The sequence below is a fragment of the Ursus arctos genome, unplaced genomic scaffold (genome assembly GCF_023065955.2).
Source record: "Ursus arctos isolate Adak ecotype North America unplaced genomic scaffold, UrsArc2.0 scaffold_27, whole genome shotgun sequence".
Lineage (NCBI taxonomy): Eukaryota > Metazoa > Chordata > Mammalia > Carnivora > Ursidae > Ursus > Ursus arctos.
Genome location: NW_026622952.1, coordinates 28457337 through 28481029, shown reverse-complemented (window position 1 = coordinate 28481029; position 23693 = coordinate 28457337). Strand labels below are relative to the sequence as shown.

Genomic DNA, 23693 nt, shown 5'->3' with positions numbered 1-23693 from the left:
TAGGCTTGTTATTCAAAAAATACTAGCACCTTCTTAGTTGGGAGTCGGACTTACAAAGTGACCCTAGAGACTACAGGCAACATGTCTACGGTGCTTCCGTAATGAAAGGAAAAGTACCTCATTAGGTTTAAAACTACTAATATCATAATATGCTTCATATATTCAGATTTATAGAGTTTTTTCTTTCAGAAACTATATATTAAAGCAATAAATTCTTACCGGGTTTTTGTGTAGACTTGCTGTAGGCATTCTAGGTATATAAGTTAATATGGGATATAGTTCCTGCTTTAAAGGATCTTAAATATAAAATATAATATCTTGGGAAGATAAGGATTACGTATATAAAAAGTTAAATGCTACTACAGGGATTTAATAACAATAAAATTAATGCTACAATCGACGTCTTATCAGGGTTTAGATTCAAATCTTAGTGCTGCTTCAGATGAACTAAACAAGTAACTTTACCTCTTAAACCTCTGTCTTCTCATCTACAAAATGGATATAACTCAAAATAGCTGAACATCTATCCCGCATGAATACTAAGAAAGGAAATACAATAATGCCTGTAAAAGACCCTTTTAAGCTATAAAAGAAATATAGAAGTCAATTGTATTCCCCTCACTATTACTGGGATCAGATAATCATATATAAAATAAGTGTCATGGCAAATATATAACTCAAAACAGATTATGAATCTCCCAACACAGATACTTTAAACAAATGCATCAGAATCAGCAAACTGAATATGCACATCAGATCAAATGGAATTAGGGCCCAGGAATCTATTTGTAACAAGGTTCTCCAAATTCTTGTGATGTGTAGAAAGGTTTGTGAACCTTTGGGCAACTGTCCTGGAAAGAAGTTGGATTTGAATCATACTTTGAGGAAGCAGTAGAGTTTAACGCATGGGATAAGCAGTATTTCCCAGGAAGAGGAAATGATATAAACAAAGACACAGGGTTGAAAGTTGTTCATTGACAGTAAATTCAGTTTGTGTCCTTAATGCTCCAAGAGGCAGAAACCGGAAGCCTAACACCTAGTTCAGGGCCTGACATAAAAAGGTAACTCCATAAATATTTATAGAAGGAATGAATGAGTCCATGAATAAGGCCAATCAAAAGCTGATGTGGTTTTAGAATACATTAAGAGAAGTAGGATTTCCCAATAAGGGATGAGATACTCTGAATGGGTCACACCACGGGAAGAAAGCCTCTAGAACGCTGGCTCTCTGAATGCATGTTTCCAGAAAGGCAGCAAGGAAGAGAAGGGACCAGAAACAATGTCATATAGTTAAAACAGAAAAGACTTCTATACTGGCTTAATATTTGTAGGTACTTCTAAGAGCTCTATAAAGTATCAACTCATTTAATTCTCCCCAAAATATTCTGAGATAGGTAGGTAGTACTATCCACTGGTAACAGTGTTTTGGGGTATTTTTCCGAAAGGATATTATTAAGTGTTATATTTTTCAACTTTATGATAATTTTAACATTTTACATTTTAACAAACTAATACTTGTTTTCCTTTAAGTGAATTTTTTATTACTGTGGAAAACAGAATGATGAAATAAAAAATACAGAGGCAAGTTCAAGTTCCAATATTGATTTTTTAAAAAGGTTGACTAAAAGCAAATTTCTACTTTGCTTAAGCTGGATTCTGAAAAGAAGAAACAAAGTCTAAGACATTTCAAAGGGAATTACTTACAATGAAAATGACCAAAATATTCATAATATTTTTTGCAAATAAAGCTTTCAATTTTCAAATTAAGAAGATATTTAGAAACATCATAAGGAACTTGTTGTGAAGCCTCTGAAAATTTTCAAAAGAAAGGAAAATACGTAAGGAAAGGAAAAATAAGTAAAACTGATCAAAACTGTTACCACAATTATTTAATAACTCTATAAATGTTAATGAAAAAGTCTTTAAGATTTAGCTATTTTTTTATTCAAATTCAATTAGCCAAGGTATAGTACATCATTAATTTTTGATATAATGTTCAACGATTCAGCTAATGAAAAAATCTTATTTAATTGTATGCTCAGTGGCAAAAGAAGCTATTGTGCACACAGCTCATGAATAAAAAACTCTTCCATCATGAAAAGAGGTGATGCATATGGTGTTTGATGACAAATCAGTGGATAAGCTAGGTGATAATACAATAATATACTGCCTAATCTGTACCTTCACATAACATTTAGAAAATATTATGAAGTTACAGTCTAGTATAGATTTTGTGTGACAACTTTATAAGAACAATGACATTGGGTAGCATTTAAGGAGTATTTACCGGGTTACTTAAAATTAATTTCCCATAAAGCTGAATATAAAGTCTTGAGAAAATGCACTGTTGCCCAATAAAAACAGCAGTGGAAAAACCTGTAGGATTTGTGATTGGTAGAGAAACAGGTATGACCAGAAAAACATGAAAAATCTTATGATTGAGGCTATCAATTGCTGCTTATACATGACAAAGCCTTGTACCGAAAGTATTTTGGCTTTTTCTCATTGATGTATCGAAAACCTTCAGGAAAACCGTTACTTACTTTACCGGAAGCTCACTGAATAGAGTTGACTTTTAAAAAAACTGTGCTCAGAGATTGGAGCAAACTACGCACTACTTAATACTGGAGCTCAGAGGTTGCTGCAAGCGAAAATAAGCAGAATGATGGGAATGAGAGTCACATTTTTCTAGTTGAAAAATTAACCTTGTGTGGCAAATGTTTTTTTAAGATGAAAATTATGTAACAAAATTGTTTTATTTTACTGGTATTTTCAACATTTCTAACGACCTAAATTTGAAAAGACAAGGAAAAAGAAATATGCTAAGTAAGCTGAGCACATCCAAAGATTCCAAAAGGCATATCTTGGAAGCAAGATCTACATATAATTGCCTATGAATTCTCAATATTGTTGCTACCTACTGAAAAGAACACTATAAAGAAATGGAACAAAATAAAGTTAGTGAGACTGTCACATCTCAGTTTTCTGTCTCAAAGTTATAACCAGTAATTGTTGGAGAAACAATTGCACATGAAAAACACATCCAGCAGTAGCTCTCAAAACCATAATTAATAACTAAGACAACCTTGGTGCTCAAAATGTGATTGAATTATTGAGATATCTAACACAGAAAAATGATAACTTCATCATTATCATGGGGTACCATGCTAGCTAGAAAGACTGTAATAATATTCAATTCACTTAAGACCTACTTATGTGAACTAGGGCTTTCTATCTTGACCCAATTAAAAATAAAGGAAAGAAACCGGCTCAGCAGGGCACTGATTACATGCGTAACACTGTCCTTGTATGTTTCAGATTGGAATAGAGTAATGAACAGGCTAGACCAATTGTCTCATTAAGAAAATCTTACCAATTATTATTTTTATATTTATTTTGGCAATTTTTGTTATATTTAAATATTAATGAAATCATTTGGTATTGACTGTTTTTAACTGATTGGTATACTAAGTATAAATATTCCATGAAATTTTGTTTCAGTTTTATACATATGTACACACACAATGAGTCATGATATGAAATTTCTTACATAAATTTCTTACATAGATTAGCACTAGAAAGCTTGAAAAGCAGTACTTTAAAACCTGAGCTAATTTAAATAAAATATTTTGCTTATTAAAATAAAAATATTTCATTTAATAAAATAAACCCCAGTTATAAATATACCTTTTGTATTGTCGAGCTTAGCAATGACTTTTTGTTCTGCAACATTCCAAATGATCACTAAATTATCGGTACTGCCACTTGCAAACACATCAGGGTTATGTGGACACCAAGAGATAGCTGTGATTGTTTTTTTATGTTCAGACATAATTGCGTGAAGTTTGAATTCATTATAACGGTGATCCAACTAAAAAAAATATATAAATAAGACATTTCAGTGCTTATTTTTAAATAACACACTTCTCACTAATAATCACATTATTTTTAAAAAGCTACACGTAACATGAAAATCAGTACACCTAATAACATGGTATGTACACATTTTAAGCCTTGGTCTACTTTCAAGTGTTAAGTGTATTCAATAAATAGAAAGAAATCATTTTGTTAAGTTTTTATTTTACTTCCAGTTAGCCAATATAGTGTTATATTAGTTTCAGGTGTACAATACAGTGAATCAACACTTCCGTACATCACGCAGTGCTCCTCACAAGCACACTCTGCCATCTCTATCACCTATTTCACCCACCCACCTGCCCTTCTCTCCTCCGTCAGTTTATTCTCTATAATTAAGAGTCTGTTTCTTGATTTGTTGCTCCCTCTCTTATTTTTTCTCCCTTTGCTTGTTTTGTTTCTTAAATTCCACATATGAGTGAAATCATATGGTAATTGTCTTTTTCTGACCGACTTATTTTCTTAGCATTATACTCTCTAGTTCCATCCATGTTGTTGCAAATGGAAAGATTTCATTCTTTCTTATGGCTGAATAACATTCCATTGTATATATGTTCCACTTCTTTATCCATTCATCAGTCAATGGACACTCGGGCTGCTTCTATATTTTGGCTATTATAAATAATGCTGCTATATACATAGGGGTGCATGCATCCCTCTGAATTAGCGTTCTTGTATTCTTTGGGTAAATACCCATTAGGGTTATTTCTGGATCATAGGGTAGTTCTATTTTTAACTCTTGAGGAAACTATACTGTTTTCCACAGTGGCTACAAAAGTTTGCCCTCCCACCAACAGTGCATGAGGGTGCCTTTTTCTCCACATTCTCACCAACACCAGTTGTTTCTTGTGTTTTTTGATTTTAGACATTCTGACAGGTGTGAAGTGAGATCTCATAGTTTTGACTTGCATTTCCCTCATAAGTGATGATGAGTAGAAAAAAATCATTTTAAAAAATAAGAGAATTGAAATTAAACAATAATTTTAAAACAAGAAAAAATAAATGTACATTTAAATATGCATAATAATTCAGAGTTTATTATATTTTCTCTAGCTATATTTATGAGGAAAAAACCCTTGGCTTTAGAATATTTTTTCTTTAATTTTTCAATTAGATTTAAATGAAAAAATTTAGGCTAAGGAAGTAAACTATTGGGACTACACCAAATTAAAAAGCTTTTTCACAGTGAAGGAAACCATCACAAAATGACAAGACAATCTATGGAATGGGAGAAGACATTTGTAAATGATATATCCAAAAAGGAGTTAATATTCCAAAATGTATAAAGAACTTATAAAACTGAACTTATAAAGCTTATAAAACTGAACTGAAAAAACAAATAATCTACTTAAAAATGAGCAGAGGGGCGCCTGGGTGGCACAGCGGTTAAGCGTCTGCCTTCGGCTCAGGGCGTGATCCCGATGTTATGGGATCGAGCCCCACATCAGGCTCCTCCGCTATGAGCCTGCTTCTTCCTCTCCCACTCCCCCTGCTTGTGTTCCCTCTCTCGCTGGCTGTCTCTATCTCTGTCGAATAAATAAATAAATAATCTTTAAAAAAATATTTAAAAAAAAAAAAAATGAGCAGAGGACCTAGACAGACATTTTCCAAAGAAAATGTACACATGGCCAACATCAGTCAACATCACTCATCAGCAGGGAAGTGCAAATCGAAACCACAGTGAGATATCACCTTATACCTGTCAGAATGGCTAAAATAAAAAACACAAGAAATAACAAGTGTTGGTGAGAATGTGGAGAAAAAGGACTGCTGGGGGAATGTAAATTGGGACAGCCACCCATGGGAACAGTATGGAAGTACCTCAAAATAGTGGAAATAGAAATACCACATAATCTAGTAATTCCACTATTGGGTATTTACCCAAAGAAAATGAAAACACTAATTTGAAAAGGTATGTGCACCCTTATTTTTTTATTGTAGCATTATTTACAATAGCCAAGATATGTAAACAACTCAAGGGTCCATCGATAAATGCATAAAGAAGATGTGTGTGTGTGTGTGTGTGTGTGTGTGTGTGTGTGTATGATGGAATATTACCCAGTCATAAAAAGAATGAAATGTTGCCATTTGTGACAACATGGTTGGAGGTAGAAGGTACCAAGCTAAGTGAAATAAGTCAGACAGAGCAAGACAAATATCATATCATTTCACTTACATGTGGAATCTAAAAATCAAAAGAAACAACAAACAGAAAACCAGACTCTTAACTACAGAGAACAAAGTGGCAGTTGCCAGGGAGGAGGTGAGTGGGGGGAAGGGTGAAATAGATAAAGGGGGTGAAGAGGTACAAACTTCCGTTATAAAATAAGTAATTCATGGAGATGAAAAGTACAGCACAGGGAATATAGGCAGTAATACTGTAAAAACACTGTATGGTAACAGATGTTGACGACACTTAATGTCATGACCATAGTAATGCAGAGAATGGCTGAATCAGTATGTTGTGCAGCTGGAAGTAATAGAACACTGAATGTTAACTATATTTCAATTAAAAAATTGGATTAAATAAACCGACTGCTCATTATTACATTATTAAGATGTCTAAAGTCTGCAGAGCAGTATCCCTGGACCCATTTTCTGTTACTGCTTTTTGGATAGGGCATTACATTGTGCTCTTGTATGTGAGCGGAAAAAAGAAATAGCCTAATTTTCCCATTTCCTTTGTAAATGTGCCATTTATAAGTGAATTTTTCTTTCTAGCATTTTCAACATGTTTGAGATTGTACAGTATATGCCATTTTGTTGTACCTGGCTTTTCCTTTTAATAATGAACATTTCACAGTATTATCGAAGAGTGTTTCAAATCATTATTGTACTAGCTATTTATTACACCATTCTTTCTTCAGCCACATACTTGCAGTAAAATCCTAACTGTAAATGGCCTTCAATGCCCTACATCATGAACCTCTGCCGTTTGCAAGGCTCATTTGGTAAAGCATTCTTGCTTGTCTGCTCTGACCTCCTTGTTTCTCTATTACAGCAAAATTATTTCTGCTTCAAAGCTTTGTTTGCTGTTCCCTTGGCCTTGAATGCTCTCCCCATCGATTTGCTCATGGTTATTCATTCTTTCCCATCCAGGTCTCAGTTCAAAAATGCCTCTTTACAAAGTTATTTTCTGAGCCCAATACCGAAATAAATTTATACACCCACCTCTACCCCAAAACCTGTCCCATACTCTATCATTTTTTTTTAAATTGAGATATGATTGACATATATTAGTTTCAGGTATACAACATAATGATTTGATATTTGCCTGTATAGTTAAATGATCACATAAGCCTACTTAATAATCACCACACGCAGTTATAATTTTTTTCTTGTGGTAAATTTTAAGATCTACTCTCTGAGCAACTTTCAAATATACAACTTTCAAAGTACAGTGTTATCAACCACGGTCAACATGCTCTACACTGCATCCTCATGACTTACTTAGTTTATAACTGGAAGTTTGTACCTTCTGACTCCCGTCACCCATTTCACCCCCATCCTACCCCCACCTCCGGCACCCACCAATTTATTCTGTTTCTGTGAGTTCAGTTTTATTTTGTTTTGTTTTTGTTTTAGATTCCACATATACGTGAGATCATACAGTATTTGTCTTTCTCCGACATATTTCACTTAGCATAATGCCCTCGAGGCCCATCCGTGTTGTAGCAAGTAGCAAGGTTTCCTTCTTTTTATGGCTAAACAGTATTCCATTGTATGCGTACATCTACCACATTTTCGTTATCCGTTCATCTGTCAGTGGACGCTGGGGTTGCTTCCGTGTCTCGGCTATGCTGCAGTGAAAATGGGATTGCATGTATCTTTTCAAATTAGTGTTTTCATTTCCTTCACATAAACACTCAGACACAGAATTGCTAGATCATATGGTAATTCTGTTTCTAATTTTTTGAGAAACCTCCACAGAGTTTTCCATAGCGGTACACCAATTTACTTTCCCATCAACAGTGCACGAGGGTTCCATTTTCTCCACATCCTCCCCAACATTTGTTATTCCTTGTCTTTCTGAAAATAGCCATCCTAACAGGTGTGAGGTAATATTTCAGTGTGGTTTTGATTTGCATTTCCCTGGTGATGAGTGACGTTGAGATTTCTTTTCATGTGTCTGTTGGCCGTCTGCAGGTCTTCTTTGGAAAAATGTCTACTCAGATCCTCTGCCTATTTTTTAATCAGATCGATTGTTTGATTTGCTATTGCGTCGTATGAGTTCTTCATATATTTCGGATATAACCCTGATATCAGATATATGATATGCAAATATTTTCTCCCATTCAGTGGGCTGTCCTTGCATTTTGTTGATGGTTTCTTTTGCTGTGCAAAAGGATTTTAGTTTGATGTAGTCCCACCTGTTTATTTTTGTTTTTGTTGCCTTTGTTTTTGGTGTCAATGACGCTAACATATTATCTGCTTTTATATCCTTTGTAGAACACATTTTTTCCTGAAATATTTATTTATTTATTTATTTATTTAGTGCCGTCTCCCTGCCCAGTCCTTACTAAAAATATAAATTCAGTGAGAAGAATTTGCCTGATTTGTTCAGTTTCATTCCTAGTGCCTCGTGATCCTTGGCCAAGAGAAGAGATTCAGTTAATATTATTTAAAAAATGAGCCATTATGCTATTGTTTAGCATTTAAGCAACTTTTAACTTTTGCTATCACAAATAATACTGTAGCAAACATCTTTGTATATAAAATTTTGACTAATGACCTAATTATTTCCTAAGGTTTTCCCTTCTATAATTTTTATATCTCTTACTACTTGAACTTCAGCTATTCCTGAACAACTTCCGATGAAAATATTATTAAAGAGAACCAAGTACCAGGGAGTTTTCATCCGATTAGTACGGATGTTATAATAATCTCAAGTTGGCCTGTTTAAATATATAAGTACATTTTCTGTACATTTAGGAATAGGTTTGTAAGTTTTAAGTTATTCAGTGATTTAAGTTATCTTTGGTAAATACTGTGAATGTGTCTAATGTATCTAATAGAAAAACTGCTATATAATTTAGAAATTCAGTAAGAGGCTATAAGTACAACAAATACATGAAGAAGCTATGTTGCATATCAATGATCTTCACTGGCTTTACTATACAAAGTATCTAAGTAGTATCGTAAGCACAATACAGAACACTTACGGGGATTAATTTATTAATACATTCCTATTATATTTACAATTCACTATTATGAATCTATACCATTACATTGAGTTGGACCATAAATTATTTTTAGAGTAGTTAATATATTATTGCATCACAATTCAATGGTCAAGGAAAAAATTCTTATGGCATTGACAAGTATCATTTAATAGTTCAGGCAGATCTGATAATACTTCAGCATCATTATACAGACTGTGACAGACTGTCAGACTCTGTACATTGACCCTAGGTATGATTTAATAAATATTCCCTTTGAAAATAATTATAATATTTTATATTTATGTAGCATAATTTTTGAAGCACTTCTATTTAGACAATGACATTTAAAAGGGTACTGATTAATATAAGTTTAATGTTAATGTCACCATTTAATATAAATATATTTTCTATTTGCATTCTTTGAAACAAGTTTTTACAGTGAACTCTGTAATGAACTGTCATCTGAGTTTGTTTGTTTTAATTTCTAAATCAGGGTGATTTTTAGTTTGCTTCAGTCTTCAATGACATATACATTTTCTTCATAAGTTTTTTATACTAATAATTTTAGCTCAATCTTCCTATTCAAGTCATAAAACGTCACATAAAACTTAAGACACATGCGAACATGAAAAAAATTAAGCTCTGCCTTCATCCACTCTCTGACTGTCCTAACTCCTTGGAGGAATAGTTTACCTTGATTGATACATTCTTCTTCTCTAAAAGGAAATAAGACGAGCAGTTAGGGACTTAAGACTAAGGGAGAAATTTTGTAGGAGACCTTTGGGAGTGAGAAGCTTATGGGGACAGGCAAAGTGTAAAGGAGGCAGATGGGAGGAAAAAGAAGGCAATTAGCAGGCTTGCTGCTGTCTTCCTTGCGGGGCAATGGGAAGTGAAAAAATGTGAGTTAGACTGAAACGCAGTTTGACTGCTGGCTGTTTCTACATCTTGAGTAATGGACTGCATTAAATCTAACTTGATATGGTGGGAAATTAATTGGTGTATAGATTAATGCTATTATTTCTTTCATTTTCAATAAACTACACTATTAGCAATTAAAAGGATTTTTATTCCAGTATAATGCAATAATTTTTTTTCACTCATAACTGAAATTAGTTGGTATTTCAAAACAACAAAAAATATATCATTCAAAAAATATTTAATGAGTCTCTTAAATTCCAGAGAGTACAGAATAACTTGAGAAATTCAAAGGTGAGGAAGACGGACTCTGGTAAAGGGAAGCAGGCAGAGAGGCAGCCCATTTTATGAGGTCCTTTGCCAATAGGAAAGAGGAAAAAGCAGAATATGGAAAAGAGTTTATACACTTGAGGTGAGATTTGAAAGATGAGAAAACATTCTCTAAACAGGCAACACAGGCAAATGGAAAAATTAGTGTAAGCAAAGGCAAGATATAAGAGAGTCTGAGATGTTTTGGAAAATACAATTAGCTTGGTCTGCCCAGGGCACAAGGTGAGAGGAGATGGAGAAAGAAACATTGCAAACAACGTCACACTATGAAGTTTGGATGTTAATATGAAGGAACGAGCAGCGGAAGATTGAAAATTGCATATCTGCATTACAGATGATTGATTACACTGATGTTTAAATAGAGAGAGTCAAAGTAGAAGTGAAGAGGATAGTAAGAGACTATTAGGATAGTTTAGGTGAGAAGGATATAAAGGTATAAAATGCTAGGATCTCTCCTGGTTACCTGCGGCATAGGAGGTGAGAAGAGGTCAGCCAAAGAGAGCCAACCCTCACATCTGTGGTTAGCTGCTCACAGTGAAATACTGACTCCAGGTTTGAGGAGAAAGATTGGCCTGGATTTAAGATGTTTATGGCACCCCTATCTGGGGCAATTCCGAAGGCCATTGGCTCTATAGATTGGGAACTGATGAGAGATGTCTGAATGGAGTTCAGACATGAAAAAAAAGGATTTATAAAGGTTTGTGTCTCAAGAATATCTCAAAATATTTTATATCTGCACTGTTTTTAATATAATGGTCTCTAATGGATGACCCACATTCTTCAACTGAAGATTTTCTCATATGAAATGCTACTGAGCAAGGTCTGAAACAAATGAATAAATGAATTCCAATTATTTATGTGGAAATAAATTTTAAAAGCATTAGATTCTAATTGCTCACCACGCATAAACTGGAAGCTTTTAAGTCTTGAAGAAATTCTTTCTGATGAACAACACATAAAGGTTTATGAAATCAACTAAGATTTTTCTAATAATTTGAAACTATGATATAAGCATTTTCTAAAAGCTTGAATTGTAAAACCAATAAAGTATAAACAGCAACAAAATATCAATATCAATTAAATTACAGTATTAAGCCTTTCCTATAACAGGGATTTTAAGATACGTATTAAATATTAACTTTACCTGATAAAATTAGAAATCAAAAGGCATCCGTAAAGTACTTTACCTGGTAAATATAGATGGCTAGGGTGGCACAGTACGCAAACCTGTCTCCACTGGCAGCACACACATCTTTGTTCCACGGCTGACATCCGGCGGCCAGCAGTCCCACTTGCCTGACCTGGGACATGTTTGCCTTGAAAACCAAATTTGGAGAAATAGCAGTCATTTTCATTATTCAGTAAGCTTAATGATTTTATAGCTATCTTCATCAATCCTTATCTTTATGCCCTGAAAAAAATTTCTACGAGGACTATTAATCTCAATGTATACTTTCAGAGAACAAGAGTTGAAATCCTCAAATGTCTAGAGACATCAAGGCAGGTAGTTCAAATTTAAAAAGCAAGAGATTAGAAAATGATCAATGACAAATAACACCTGGCCCTGGCCGAGGACTGGGAATCCTAGAGGAGTGGTGGGGACTACGGTGAAACGGAAGGTGCATATTCTATCTAAAGGGCTCTAGTGCCATTGGAGAAGGCCCTCCCTCCCCTGTTGCCAGATTCATGAAACTTCCCAGAGAAATGGAAGTATCTAGATTTTTGTGTAAAATCTACCAATTTTTAAATACTGGCAATTCATTCAAGGCAGCAAATTCAAGTGCAAAACACTGTGAGCCAACATTGGGAGGACTGTGGCCTCTGCCAGGAACATCACTGTCTTTAGAGTGACTCCGTATCTTCGCACAAACTATCTGCGGTACACAGGGTAGGTATGTAAGCTGCACTAACAAGACTGTCCATTGTGAAGATGGGACAGAAGGAAGCTGGAAACCACTGGTTACAAAATGCTGATGTGACTGGGTGGAGGATGGTGGAGCAAACAGCCCTGGAGACACAGAATCTGTCCGGCTAGGAGTCAGCAAGCAGGGATGGAGATCCAGCTCCAAGCCGCACAGAGCATGAGCTGGACTCAGACGCATGAGTCTGTTCCTTCTATCTCAAAGAAACCCTACCATTCCTCTCCGTTCAAGGGATTCTGTGAATCTATGTGTAAACTTTAAACTCAGTTCTTCTAGGATGCTGGAGAAAAAGAAACCAAGAGTGAGGCCGTTCATAAGTCTATGATCATATTGAAAACACAGATACAGGGAAAACACTAAAGCAAAAACAAAAACAAAAAAACTATTCTGAGTATTACCCTACATAGTCACCTCATGAATGGCATTCAAGAATAGATTAATTGACCAAAACAAACTTTTTCAAGGCAGAATCCAGACCATTATTCGATTATCTTTTCTAATACAGTAAAAAATATCGGTCTAAAAATGAGGACTCTTAACAATGTTCACTTATACCGCAAAGTTATACCATGCAAATATCAATTTTTCACTGTCAATTTCATATCTGATTAAAATAAGGAAAATATATAAATAGCAATTATAACCTTAAAATATTTTTGAAAAATTAAGTAAATACCTGGCAGATATAATAAATTTGGTTCACAATGACTAACATATCCAAAAGTCAATTTTTAATCACTATTTTGTTTATGCTGTTCAAAAGTTTCATATTATTTTAGTAGCAAAATGTTATTGCCTTAACACAATATGTGCATATCACACATATGCAACATTAACACATAAATATATATACATCTGACCTATGACTCAAGTCTAATAGGTAGTGTTCAGTGTATCCCCCGGAACCGTCCGCCTCAACCTGCGTCTTCTCTCTCTACCCTGCCACCTAGCGGTTTAAAACAAGCTACTCTGAACCAAGGATAGTTGACACTGTCGTTGAAAAATAAAGCAGTGTCTCTGTATCACCTGCTTCCTCTTCAGTATCAGTGGAATCATGTACTGACCATAACCCTGTATTTCTCCTTTATTTTAATGCTCAGCAATTTCTAGTCAGTTACGCTATCTCCCATTTATTTTTGAAGTTACTTTCTTCTTCATATCCTTTCTATTTCCACCTTCTAGAAAAGATCTCTTCTACTTTCCTCTTTCTTCCCCAAATCTATCTTCATCCCATTAAATCCCCTTATCTAAGTGGGACTAGTGTTTTTTTTAAAGTAAAAATTTATTTGAAGTGAAAAATTCCATGATAACCATGCTTCATTCAGTCCTTGAGTGCTTAACTATAAAAATCTTTTTTCCTCCTCCTCTGGCACCCATATTTCCTCAAGCACTAGCATTCCTGTCAAAGTTTTAAAAATATACGTATTTTTCTACACTAGTAATGTTACAACACTACTTTTCATTGAAAATATATTATTATTTCAACCACACTGTGAATCAAATAGGCTTTTGAAGTTTACCTTTGGGGTCTATGATTACTATTAATAATGTTTGTGTGTAAGTAAAAATGGTTTCTGATTTATGTTTAAGCAAATTTTGAGTTTATATCTGGGAAAGAAACATAGGAGAAAGATTTAAACAGGTAAAATGGAATCATTTTAAAAATTTTCACTTTCTGCTGTTTCTTAAATCTTTTCTAAACTTAATAAACTGTTTTTAGAGCAGTGCTAGCTTCACAGCAAAACTGAGTAAAAATTACAGAGTTCCCATTCACTCCTTGTCCCCGGGTACACACAACCTCCCCCACTATTGATACCTCCCATCAGACTGGTACATTTGTTACAAGGATGAACCAACACTGACACATTCATCACCCAGAGTCCATAGCTTGCATCAGGGTTCACTCTTGCTGTTATTCATTCCATGGGTTTTGACAAATGTAGGACATGTATCCACCATCTTAGATTGTATAGAATAGATAACACTGCCCTAAAAATCCTCTCTGTTCTGCCTATTGATCTCTCCTGTTCTCAATAGCCCATGGCAACCACGGATATTGTTATACTCTCCATAGTTTTGCCTTTTCCAGAATGTCATATTGTAATTATACAGTGTGCAACCTTTCAAATTGGCTTTTTTAACTTAGTAATATGCATTTAAGTTTCCTCCATGTATTTTCATGGCCTGGTAGCTCATCTCTTTTTAGCAATGAAAAATATTCCCTTTTCTGGATGTACCACTGTTCATGTATCCATTCACCTACTGAGGGACATCTTGGTTGTTTCCAAGTTTTAACAGTTATGAAGAAAGCTGCTATAAACATTCATGCACAGATTTTGGTGTAAACATAAGTTTTCAATTCATTTAGGTAAATAACAAGGAGTGCAAAAGGAAGTGATTGCTGGATCCTGGTAGGAATATGTTTATTTTATAAGAAATGATCAAACTGTCTTCCAAAGTGTCTGTACCATTTGCATTCCCACCAGAAATCAATGAGAGTTCCCGCTGTTTCCCATCCTCACCAGCCTTTGCTGTTGTCAGTGTTTTGGATAGGCCATTCTAATAGAGATACAGGAGTAACTCACTGCTGTTTTAATTTGCAATTCCCTGTGTCAGACATCTTTTCATACTTACAGGCCATCTATCTTCTTCAGTGAAGGGTCTGTTCAAGTCTTTTAATTTGCTAGAATGGCTCAAGAACTCAGAGAAACATTTATTAAAAGAGGATATAACTCAGGAACGGCCAGATAGATGCGTAAGGCAAGGGATAAGGGAAGGGTCAATGAGATTCTGTCCTCTCAGAGTGGGCCACATGTTCCTCAACTGGAGAGCCCTCTGAACCCCTTCCTTTTGTGTTTCGTGGAGGCTTCATTATATAGGCATGATTGATTCTATCACTGGCCATTGGCAATCTTTCACCCTCCAGCCCCTCTCCCCTCCCTGAAGGTCAAGGGGTAGGACTAAAAGTTCCAACTCTCTAATCCTACGTTGGCTCCAGCCAGGGATGAGCCCCCCGTCCTTAGGTGCTTTCTAAAAGTCACCTCATTAGCATAACAAAAGACACGTTTATGGCTCTCAACACTTGAGAAATTGGGTCATCTAAATGACCAAACATATATTTCTTACAAATCACAGTATCATAAAATGTAATTATTGATTCAATTTCTTTAAGATGTAAGCCTATTCACATTGTATATTTCTTCTGTGAGGTTTGGCAAATTGTGTCTGTAAAGAATTAGTCCATTTCATCTAGGTTACCAAATTTTGGGGTATGGAATTGATGTAGTATTCCTGTATCATCCTTCTAATGTCCATAGGTTATATTGCGATATCCCCTCTTTCATTTTTGGTATTAGTAATATGTTCCTTTTCTCTTTTCTTCTTAATTAGTCTAGCTAAATGCTTATAGATTTTACTGATCTTTTCAAAGAAGCAGCTTTTAGTTTTGTTGATTTTCTATTTTTGATTTCATTGATTTCTGACCTAAATTTTTATTATTTCTGTTTTTCTCCTTACTTTGTATTTAATTTGCTCTTCTTTTTCTAGTTTCCCAAGGAAGAAGCTTAGATGATTAATTTTAGATCTTCCTTCTTTTGTAATATATGCATTAAATGCTATAAATTTCTTCTAGGCACTGTTTTTGCTGCATCCTATAAATTGTGTTGCTGTATTTTCAATTTCATTTAGTTCAAAATGCTTTTCAATTTCTCTTAGGAATTTTTCTTTGATCCATGTGTTATTTAGAAGACTGTTGTTTAGTCTCTAAGTATTTGGGGATTTTCAAGTTATACTTCTGTTGTTGATTTCTAGTTGAATTCTGCTGATGTCTGAGCGCAGACCTTGTATTATTTCTTTACTTTCAAGTGGTTGAGATGTGTTTTATGGCCCAAAATATGGTCTGTCTAGGGGAATGTGAGCTTGAGAAGAATGTGCAACCTGCTGTGGCTGGGGGAAGTATTCTGTAGGTGCAAATTAGATACAGTTGCTTGAAGATGCTATACAGTTCAACTTCGTTCTTACTGATTCTGTCTGGTAGATCTGTTCCATCTGACAGAGTAGTAAAGTCTCCAACTATAATAGTGTCCTCATCTACTTCTCCTTGCGTTTTTATCAATTTTTGCCTCAGGGATGACAATACTCTGCTATTAGGCACAGACACATTAAGTACTGTTATGTCTTTTTGGAGTACTGACCCTCTTATCACTATGTAATGTTCCTCTTTACCCCTGTTCTGAATTCTGCTCTGTCTGAAATTAACATAGCTATACCCACTTCTTTTAATTAGTGTTAGCATGGTATATCTTTCTTCAACCCTTTACTCTTAATCTATATACGTTTTTACATTTAATTTGAGTTACTCGTCGACAATGTATAGTTGGGTCTCTGTCTTTTTATTAGTGCATTAGATCACTGATGTTCGAGGTAATTATTGATATGCTTGGAGTAGTATCTACCCTATTTTTATTATCTCAATTTGTTCCTGTTTTTGTCTTCCACACTTTTTCTTTCTTTTCTGGTTTCAACTGAGCACTTTATATGATTCAATTTTTTCTTCTTTCTTAGCCTATCAATTATGTCTCATTTAAAATTTTTGTGTGTGTGATTGTCTCAGACTCTGTATTGTACATTTACGACTAATCCAAGTGTACTTCCAGATAACACCATATCACTTCTCAGGTACTGTGGCCACCTTATAATAACAAAATATCCCTAATTCCTCTTCCCAACCCTTGTATCATTGCTGTCATTCATTTCGCTTATACATAAGCAACACAGCATATATATATGTACATATGTGAGTATGCGTGTGTATGTGTATAAAAGCATACATAATCAAATACGTTGTTGCATTTGTATTTTGAACAAACTGTTATTTGTTAATAAGATTAAGAATAAGAAAAATGAAAGTTTTTTGGGGCACCTGGGTGGCTCAGCCATTAAGCGTCTGCCTTCGGCTCAGGTCATGACCCCAGGGTCCTGGGATAGAGCCCTGCATCGGGCTCCCTGATCGGCGGGAAGCCTGCTTCTCCCTCTCACAACCCCCTGCTTGTGTTCCCTCTCTCACTGACTCTCTCTGTCAAATACATAAATAAAATCTAAAAATAAACAAATAAATTTTATTTTACGTTTACTTATTCATTCTCCAATACTCTTCCTTTGTTGATGCAGATCTGAGCTTCTGACCTATATCACTTACCTTCTCTGAAGACCTTCTCCTAACATTTGATGCAAGGCACGTCTACTGACAACAAATTCCCAAATTTTTTTTGTCTGAGAAAGTCTTTATCTCTCCTTCACTCATGAAAGATAATTTCACAGAGTATGGATTTCTTGGCTGGTATTTAATTTCTCTGAACACTCTAAATATTTCAGTCATTCTCTTTTTTTCATGGTTTGTGAGTAGTTGAATGAATTCTTATCCTTGCTTCTCTGGTTTTTTTCAAGATTTTCCCTCTCTCTTTTTTTAATTTTTTTTTTTTTTATTTTGCAGTTTGAATATGATTTGCCTAGGTACAGTTTTGTTGTTTTTGTTTTTGCATGTATCATGTTGTGTATTTCCTGGGCTTCCTGGATCTGTGGTTTGCTGTCTGACATTAATTTGGGGAAATTCTAAGTCATTATTGCTTCAACTGTTGCTTTTACTCTTTTCTTCTTGTTCTGGTATTTCCCGTATGTGTATGGTACATCTTTTTAGTTGTCCCACAGCTCCTGGAGAGTCTGTTTTTTATTTCCCCATTCTTTTTTCTCTTTTCTTTTCAGATTTGGATGTCCGCACTGTCATATCCTCAAGCTAGGAAATTCTTTCCTCAGCCATATCAAGTCTACTAATGAGCTCACTATCGATATTCTTCATTTGCTAGTGTTTCTGGTCTCTAGCATTTCTTTTTGATTCTTCTTAGAATTTCCATCTCTTTGGTTAACTTATCCATCTGTTCTTGTATGTTGTCTACTTTTTTTTTTATTAAAGTCCTTAGTATATTAATCATAGTTCCTTCAAATTCTTGGTCTGATAATTCCAACATTCCTGCCATATTTGACTCTTGTTATTCTCTTTAAACTGTGCTTTTTTTGCCTTTTAATATGCCCTGTAATCTTCTCCTTGAGAGGAGAACATGATATACTGGGTAAAAGGAACTGTAGTAAACTGACCTTTAGTAATAGGATGGTAAGTTGTGGCAGGAGAGGAAGTATACCATAGTCCTATGATTAGGTCTCTGTCTTTTGGTGAGCCTACACCTGTGGAATGTGAATTTCACCAGTGATTCTTGGGTTGTTTGTTTTTTTTTTATCCCTTAGGTGGGACATGATGGGTACAATGGGCTGAAGTTAGTTATTTCCCTTGCCCACATAGGTTAGGCTCTGAAATAACCAGCAGGTTAGGTTCTGGTAAGACAATTTCTCCTGCAAACAGCCTTGCTAAGAAAAAAATGCCATGATATATTTCAAAGTGGTTCCTTTTCTTCTGCGCCTGCCAGAAGCATGAGGTATTTGCCCTGATTTCACTTGGAGGACCTGGTAGAGATCCTGGAGGTTAAGCACACAAGCCTGGGGCCCTCCCTGGAGTTTTTAACTCTCAGACTTGGGACTGAGCCTCCAGCAATTCATCAGTTATAGTTCAGGTTTTCCTACTGTGGCTCTGGTTCCCACGGAGGTTTCAGCTGGAGGTCTCTGCTCCAGTAGGTTGTGAATTTCTGCAACTGCCTGTCCGTCTCTCCAGCTGTGGAAGAGGCAATTCACCTCATGACCTCACTTCCCTTAGAGATTTAAGAAGAAAGCTGATTTTTCAGTTTGCTCAGCTTTTTACCATTTTAGGCCAAAGTGAAGACTTCTAAGCTCCTTACCTGCCAGACTAGAAACTCAAAGTCCCTCTGCTAACTATTTATTAAAAATAAATAAGTTACTTCAAAATCCATTTTGTCAATTCTTTTTACTTTAATTATCAGTATATCTTGATTTGCTACTTTTCTTAATTTACTATTTTTTAACTTCCAAATTTAGAGAATATAAAAATTTCAATATTGTCATATGATTTGATATGACCTGGTTTCTAAGCAGCTTTCACAAGTCTTACAATCTAACAACTAATTCCTTTGTAAATTCAGAGTTGAATAACTTGTCCAATTCAGCAATTAAAATAATAAGCAGGATAAAACAAAATGGCAACTTATTGTAAAACTCTATGATTTTGAATAAAATTTGAAAAAATTATACATCATTAAATATATGAATACTATTGCATTTATAAATCTTAATTATGTATTTAATGGGGCACTATTGGGGCTCCTGGGTGGCTCAGTCAGTTAAGCATCTACCCTTGGCTCAGGTCATGATCTCGGGGTCCTGGGATGGAGCCCTGCATCGGGATCCCTGCTCAGCAGAGAGTCTGCTTCTCCCTCTGCCTCTCCCCCGTTCATGCTCGCTCTCTCTCTCTCTCTGGAAAAAAAAAATAAAATAAAATCTTTTAAAAAACTAAAAAAATAGGGGCGCCTGGGTGGCACAGTGGTTAAGCGTCTGCCTTCGGCTCAGGGCGTGATCCCGGCGATCTGGGATCGAGCCCCACATCAGGCTCCTCCGCTATGAGCCTGCTTCTTCCTCTCCCACTCCCCCTGCTTGTGTTCCCTCTCTCGCTGGCTGTCTCTATCTCTGTCGAATAAATAAATAAAATCTTTAAAAAAAAAAAAAATAAAAAAATAAAAATAAATACAAAATAAATGGGTAGTGTTTGAAACTTCTACATTATTTTTCAAAAATATTATTAAAAATACATGTAATATGATATAACTTTTATTAAGTGATATCTGTAATTGCTAAGGAGATAAAAAGAAATGTCCAGAAGCTTTTGTTATCTTTGTAGTCAGCACGAATGGTTACATAATTAATGATTCTGCATTACTGAAAATGGAAAATGTTCAACTGCAAGTCCATTCCAAAATATATACCTTTTTTAAAACATAAATCCTAAAAAAAAAAATGTCACATATTTAGGTAAATAAGTATATGTTAACTGAATGTAACAGTTAATTATAGATTTCAGATAAATATTAAGTATTCTTTTCTACCCTTACTTTAGAATAGGTTTCATTTTTATGTGAATGACTTAAGAATTTCCATGTCCATTCTAAAGATTTGTTGCTTTGGAAAATATTATCTTTCTGGCCCAGAAACAACATGCGCACTTTAAAGATGAAGTACTAAACCCTGTGGTACACTGAATACTGGAGATTTATAAAGGCTTCGGGAAGAAAGTCTGAGCATTGTGTCACCCCACATGTAAGTGACAGTGCCAGTAGCCTGGCAACAGCCTACTTGCAAAGACAGTGTTTATTTAACCTAAATTCAATTTTTTGTTTCAATCTCATATGAAATACAACACATACATTACAAGTACAGTACAGATGCTCTATACATTAAGTATATAAATGTAAAAAAAAGTGATAAGAGTAAATTTATATTAGATTTGTATAATATTAAAGTTCACTTATTTTTTAAAGATTTTTTATTTATTTATTTGACAGAGATAGCCAGCCAGCGAGAGAGGGAACACAAGCAGGGAGAGTGGGAGAGGAAGAAGCAGGCTCCCAGCAGAGGAGCCCGATGTGGGACTCGATCCCGGAACACCGGGATCACGCCCTGAGCCAAGGCAAACGCCTAATGACTGCGCCACCCAGGCGCCCCTAAAGTTCACTTTTGAATAAGCAAGAGTATGTTGATATGAAATAATCATAATGAACTTTAAAACATGGCTAGAGTTACAACACTACCAAAAACAAAATTATAAAACGAAGTTAAAATCAAGTTCATATAAACGTGTATGTGTATCTGTAGAAATATATACATATGCCATAAATATTAATTATATCAAAATTAATTCTATCATAATTTTGTGCTAAAGATCAAACTCACACTTGCATGTAATTTTTCAATCATTATACTTCTAAATTACAATTTTAACTAAAAAATCCAACTTAGCTTTTCCTGTGAACATCTAAAGAAATACTCTATTCCCACCAGCAGTGTAAGGGGGTTCCCCTTTTTCTGCATCCTCGCCAACATCTGTTATACTCTGTGTTACTGTTCTGCTTCATGTGAAACGTAATAACCTCACAGCCATACTTTCATTCATCCCATATGGTCCTCTGTACTATTATAAAATCTGTTGTTTCCATGTACATTCTAACCTCACACTACAATGCTGTAATGTTGCTTCTAAATAAATAAGGAGAAAAAAATTCTATTGAAAAATTTGCTATGCTGAATGCTGATTATATAGGATATATAAGCACATGCACATCATCTGAATAATAAGCTGGCCTTTAAGAGGAAATTAAAGTCCATATTCATGTGCCAATTTTCATTATTTAGAATAGGATCTTTCATTCTCATCTAAGTCTATATAAGAACTGACCAAAACTTGAGCCAGAAGCAGCTCAAACTCATGAAGACGACAATATGGTAATTTCAGGGTTGAACTGTTTCTATATATAAGAACAGCTACTCTTATAATAGGTCTCAGAGCCAGGAGCTCATTTATAAAGGCCAATGGTAGTATTAAAGGGCAGACGGGGCTTATGATGGAGAAAAAGATTTTGAATCCTCATCATCTCTACGAACTACCCTAATGTCACTAAACAAAGGAACAGCCAATTTTAGTAAAAAGCATTCTAGCAAGTTAAGACTACCATCCCTATGCCCTCCCATTGACAAATATATGGACTACACTTGAAAAAAACACCCTCTAGTTCAACATCAAAAATGTGCTTATTATTACATTTAAAATGCACACACACAATACAAACAAAGGGTGTGTGTGCGTCCAGTGGGACTTCTTAAACTCATAAGCCGAGGTACTTCCATCATATAGGGATAAGACCGAAATTCAGAATGACGAGCCACCCACTGATTCTCACCCTGTTTTCTGAAGAATGCCTTAGCACCTACAACATGAGGGCATTCTCCAGCGATTCACTGGCAAAGATGTTTACCGGCTTGTTTCAGAGCTGAAAAAAAATCTGAAGAAAAGCCCAAAAGGCAGGAGGTTTTAAACTGCTGAGGAATTACAGTTAAAAAGATAGCTAAAAGAAAATAATATACTGAGAAAATGTCTTTCATGGACGCGTGGAGGAGGGACCCTGAGGAAGTAAGGTGGGAGGGAAAAGCCACGCTTCCTATCTTTGGAATCTTATGCCCTCCAACAATGACAGGGAGGAAAGCTGGTAAAACCGCAGGAAGATACTCTCGCTTTTTTTGTTCCACTCATTAATAAAAAGAAAAATCCAGGCTGTGTAAGAAAAATAAATCCCCAAAGCACCTTCATTTAAATGATTAAGAAATCTTCCATTAAAAAGGGAAAAATAATCAAAAAGACATCGTATTATTTTACACTAAATCCATTTTGATTAGATGCAATTTTAAATAGCAGTTTTCTACGACTGTAATAATAGATCAGAATAGCTATTTTCAAAATACTATACAAAAGTTGCCATGGTAACAATGCAAATCTTTTGAAACATAATTAATCGCCTAAAAATTCATCAGATAGAACACGGCAGTGTTCTTCAGAAACTTTTTGCATTTTCTTTTACAATATTAATATAATAGATACTACTATCATACACATCTCCTACTTCATTAAATGTTTTTCTTTATGTAAAATGACTATTAAAAGTATTACTGTTTTCATACATTAATCTCATTAAAAAGAATTCTACTTTATATTTAAAGCCTGAAGACAACCTAAAAACATTAAGAATTAATGTGAAACAAGGACAGAAAAAAATATCTTTTCTCCAATGTATGATTATGACTATACTTATATTATCTTCTTACCTCTGCTTTGGAATCTATCAAGTATCTTATTTACCCTCAAAATATCGCAATGCAAAACTGTCTGCAACATAAATGACAAAGAAATACAGCTGCATGAGTAGTAAAGCAGAAAAAGAAACCCACGGAAAATCATAAACACAACATAAATATATCTTACTCTTCGTAGTCCTTCATACCAATCATCTTGCTCAAACCAATTTGAAATGTAAGTCATCCAAGCCATAGTATGTTTCTACTTTAATCAAGGCAATTGGAAACTCGGCATCAGAATAGTCGGCACCTAAAGTAACAATAATGCGTTTCAACCAAACAGCTATACCAAAATCTGCCTTGTGAAATGTTGTTCAGTACAAGAAGCTAGAAGCGCACAAACATTTCAGCTGAAACGGTTTTAATAATTTACAAATAATGCTTTCTGTAAAAATAATGCTAAACCAGAAAATGTAAGCCTATACTCGAATAGGAAAGAAAAACCAAATAATCATTATGTTGTTGTATAGTACCAGCAAATGCTTTATCAAATATTAGGCTTTCAGTTTTCATTCTAAAAAAAACATATTTGATTCAACTGTTGCAAGAAATAGGCAAATTATATCTAAAAGTTACCAAGTTACAAGTAAGG

At 34.9% G+C, this 23693-nt stretch overlaps 1 protein-coding gene across 2 annotated transcripts in view; it reads right to left on the bottom strand.

The window, feature by feature from the left end:
• WDR17 (WD repeat domain 17) overlaps positions 1 to 23693 on the bottom strand; it is a 108801-nt gene that overhangs the window by 57535 nt on the left and 27573 nt on the right. The window contains exons 2-3 of one of the 2 annotated variants that reach the window (XM_044387580.3): positions 11510 to 11638; positions 3688 to 3871 (exon numbers count right to left, since the gene is read on the bottom strand). In XM_044387580.3, the coding sequence (XP_044243515.2) occupies positions 3688 to 3871; positions 11510 to 11632 (307 nt within the window). In that variant the 5' untranslated portion in view covers positions 11633 to 11638. Of the gene's footprint in view, positions 1 to 3687; positions 3872 to 11509; positions 11672 to 23693 lie in introns of those variants that run through there. The other variant, XM_057303413.1, reaches the window with a different exon arrangement.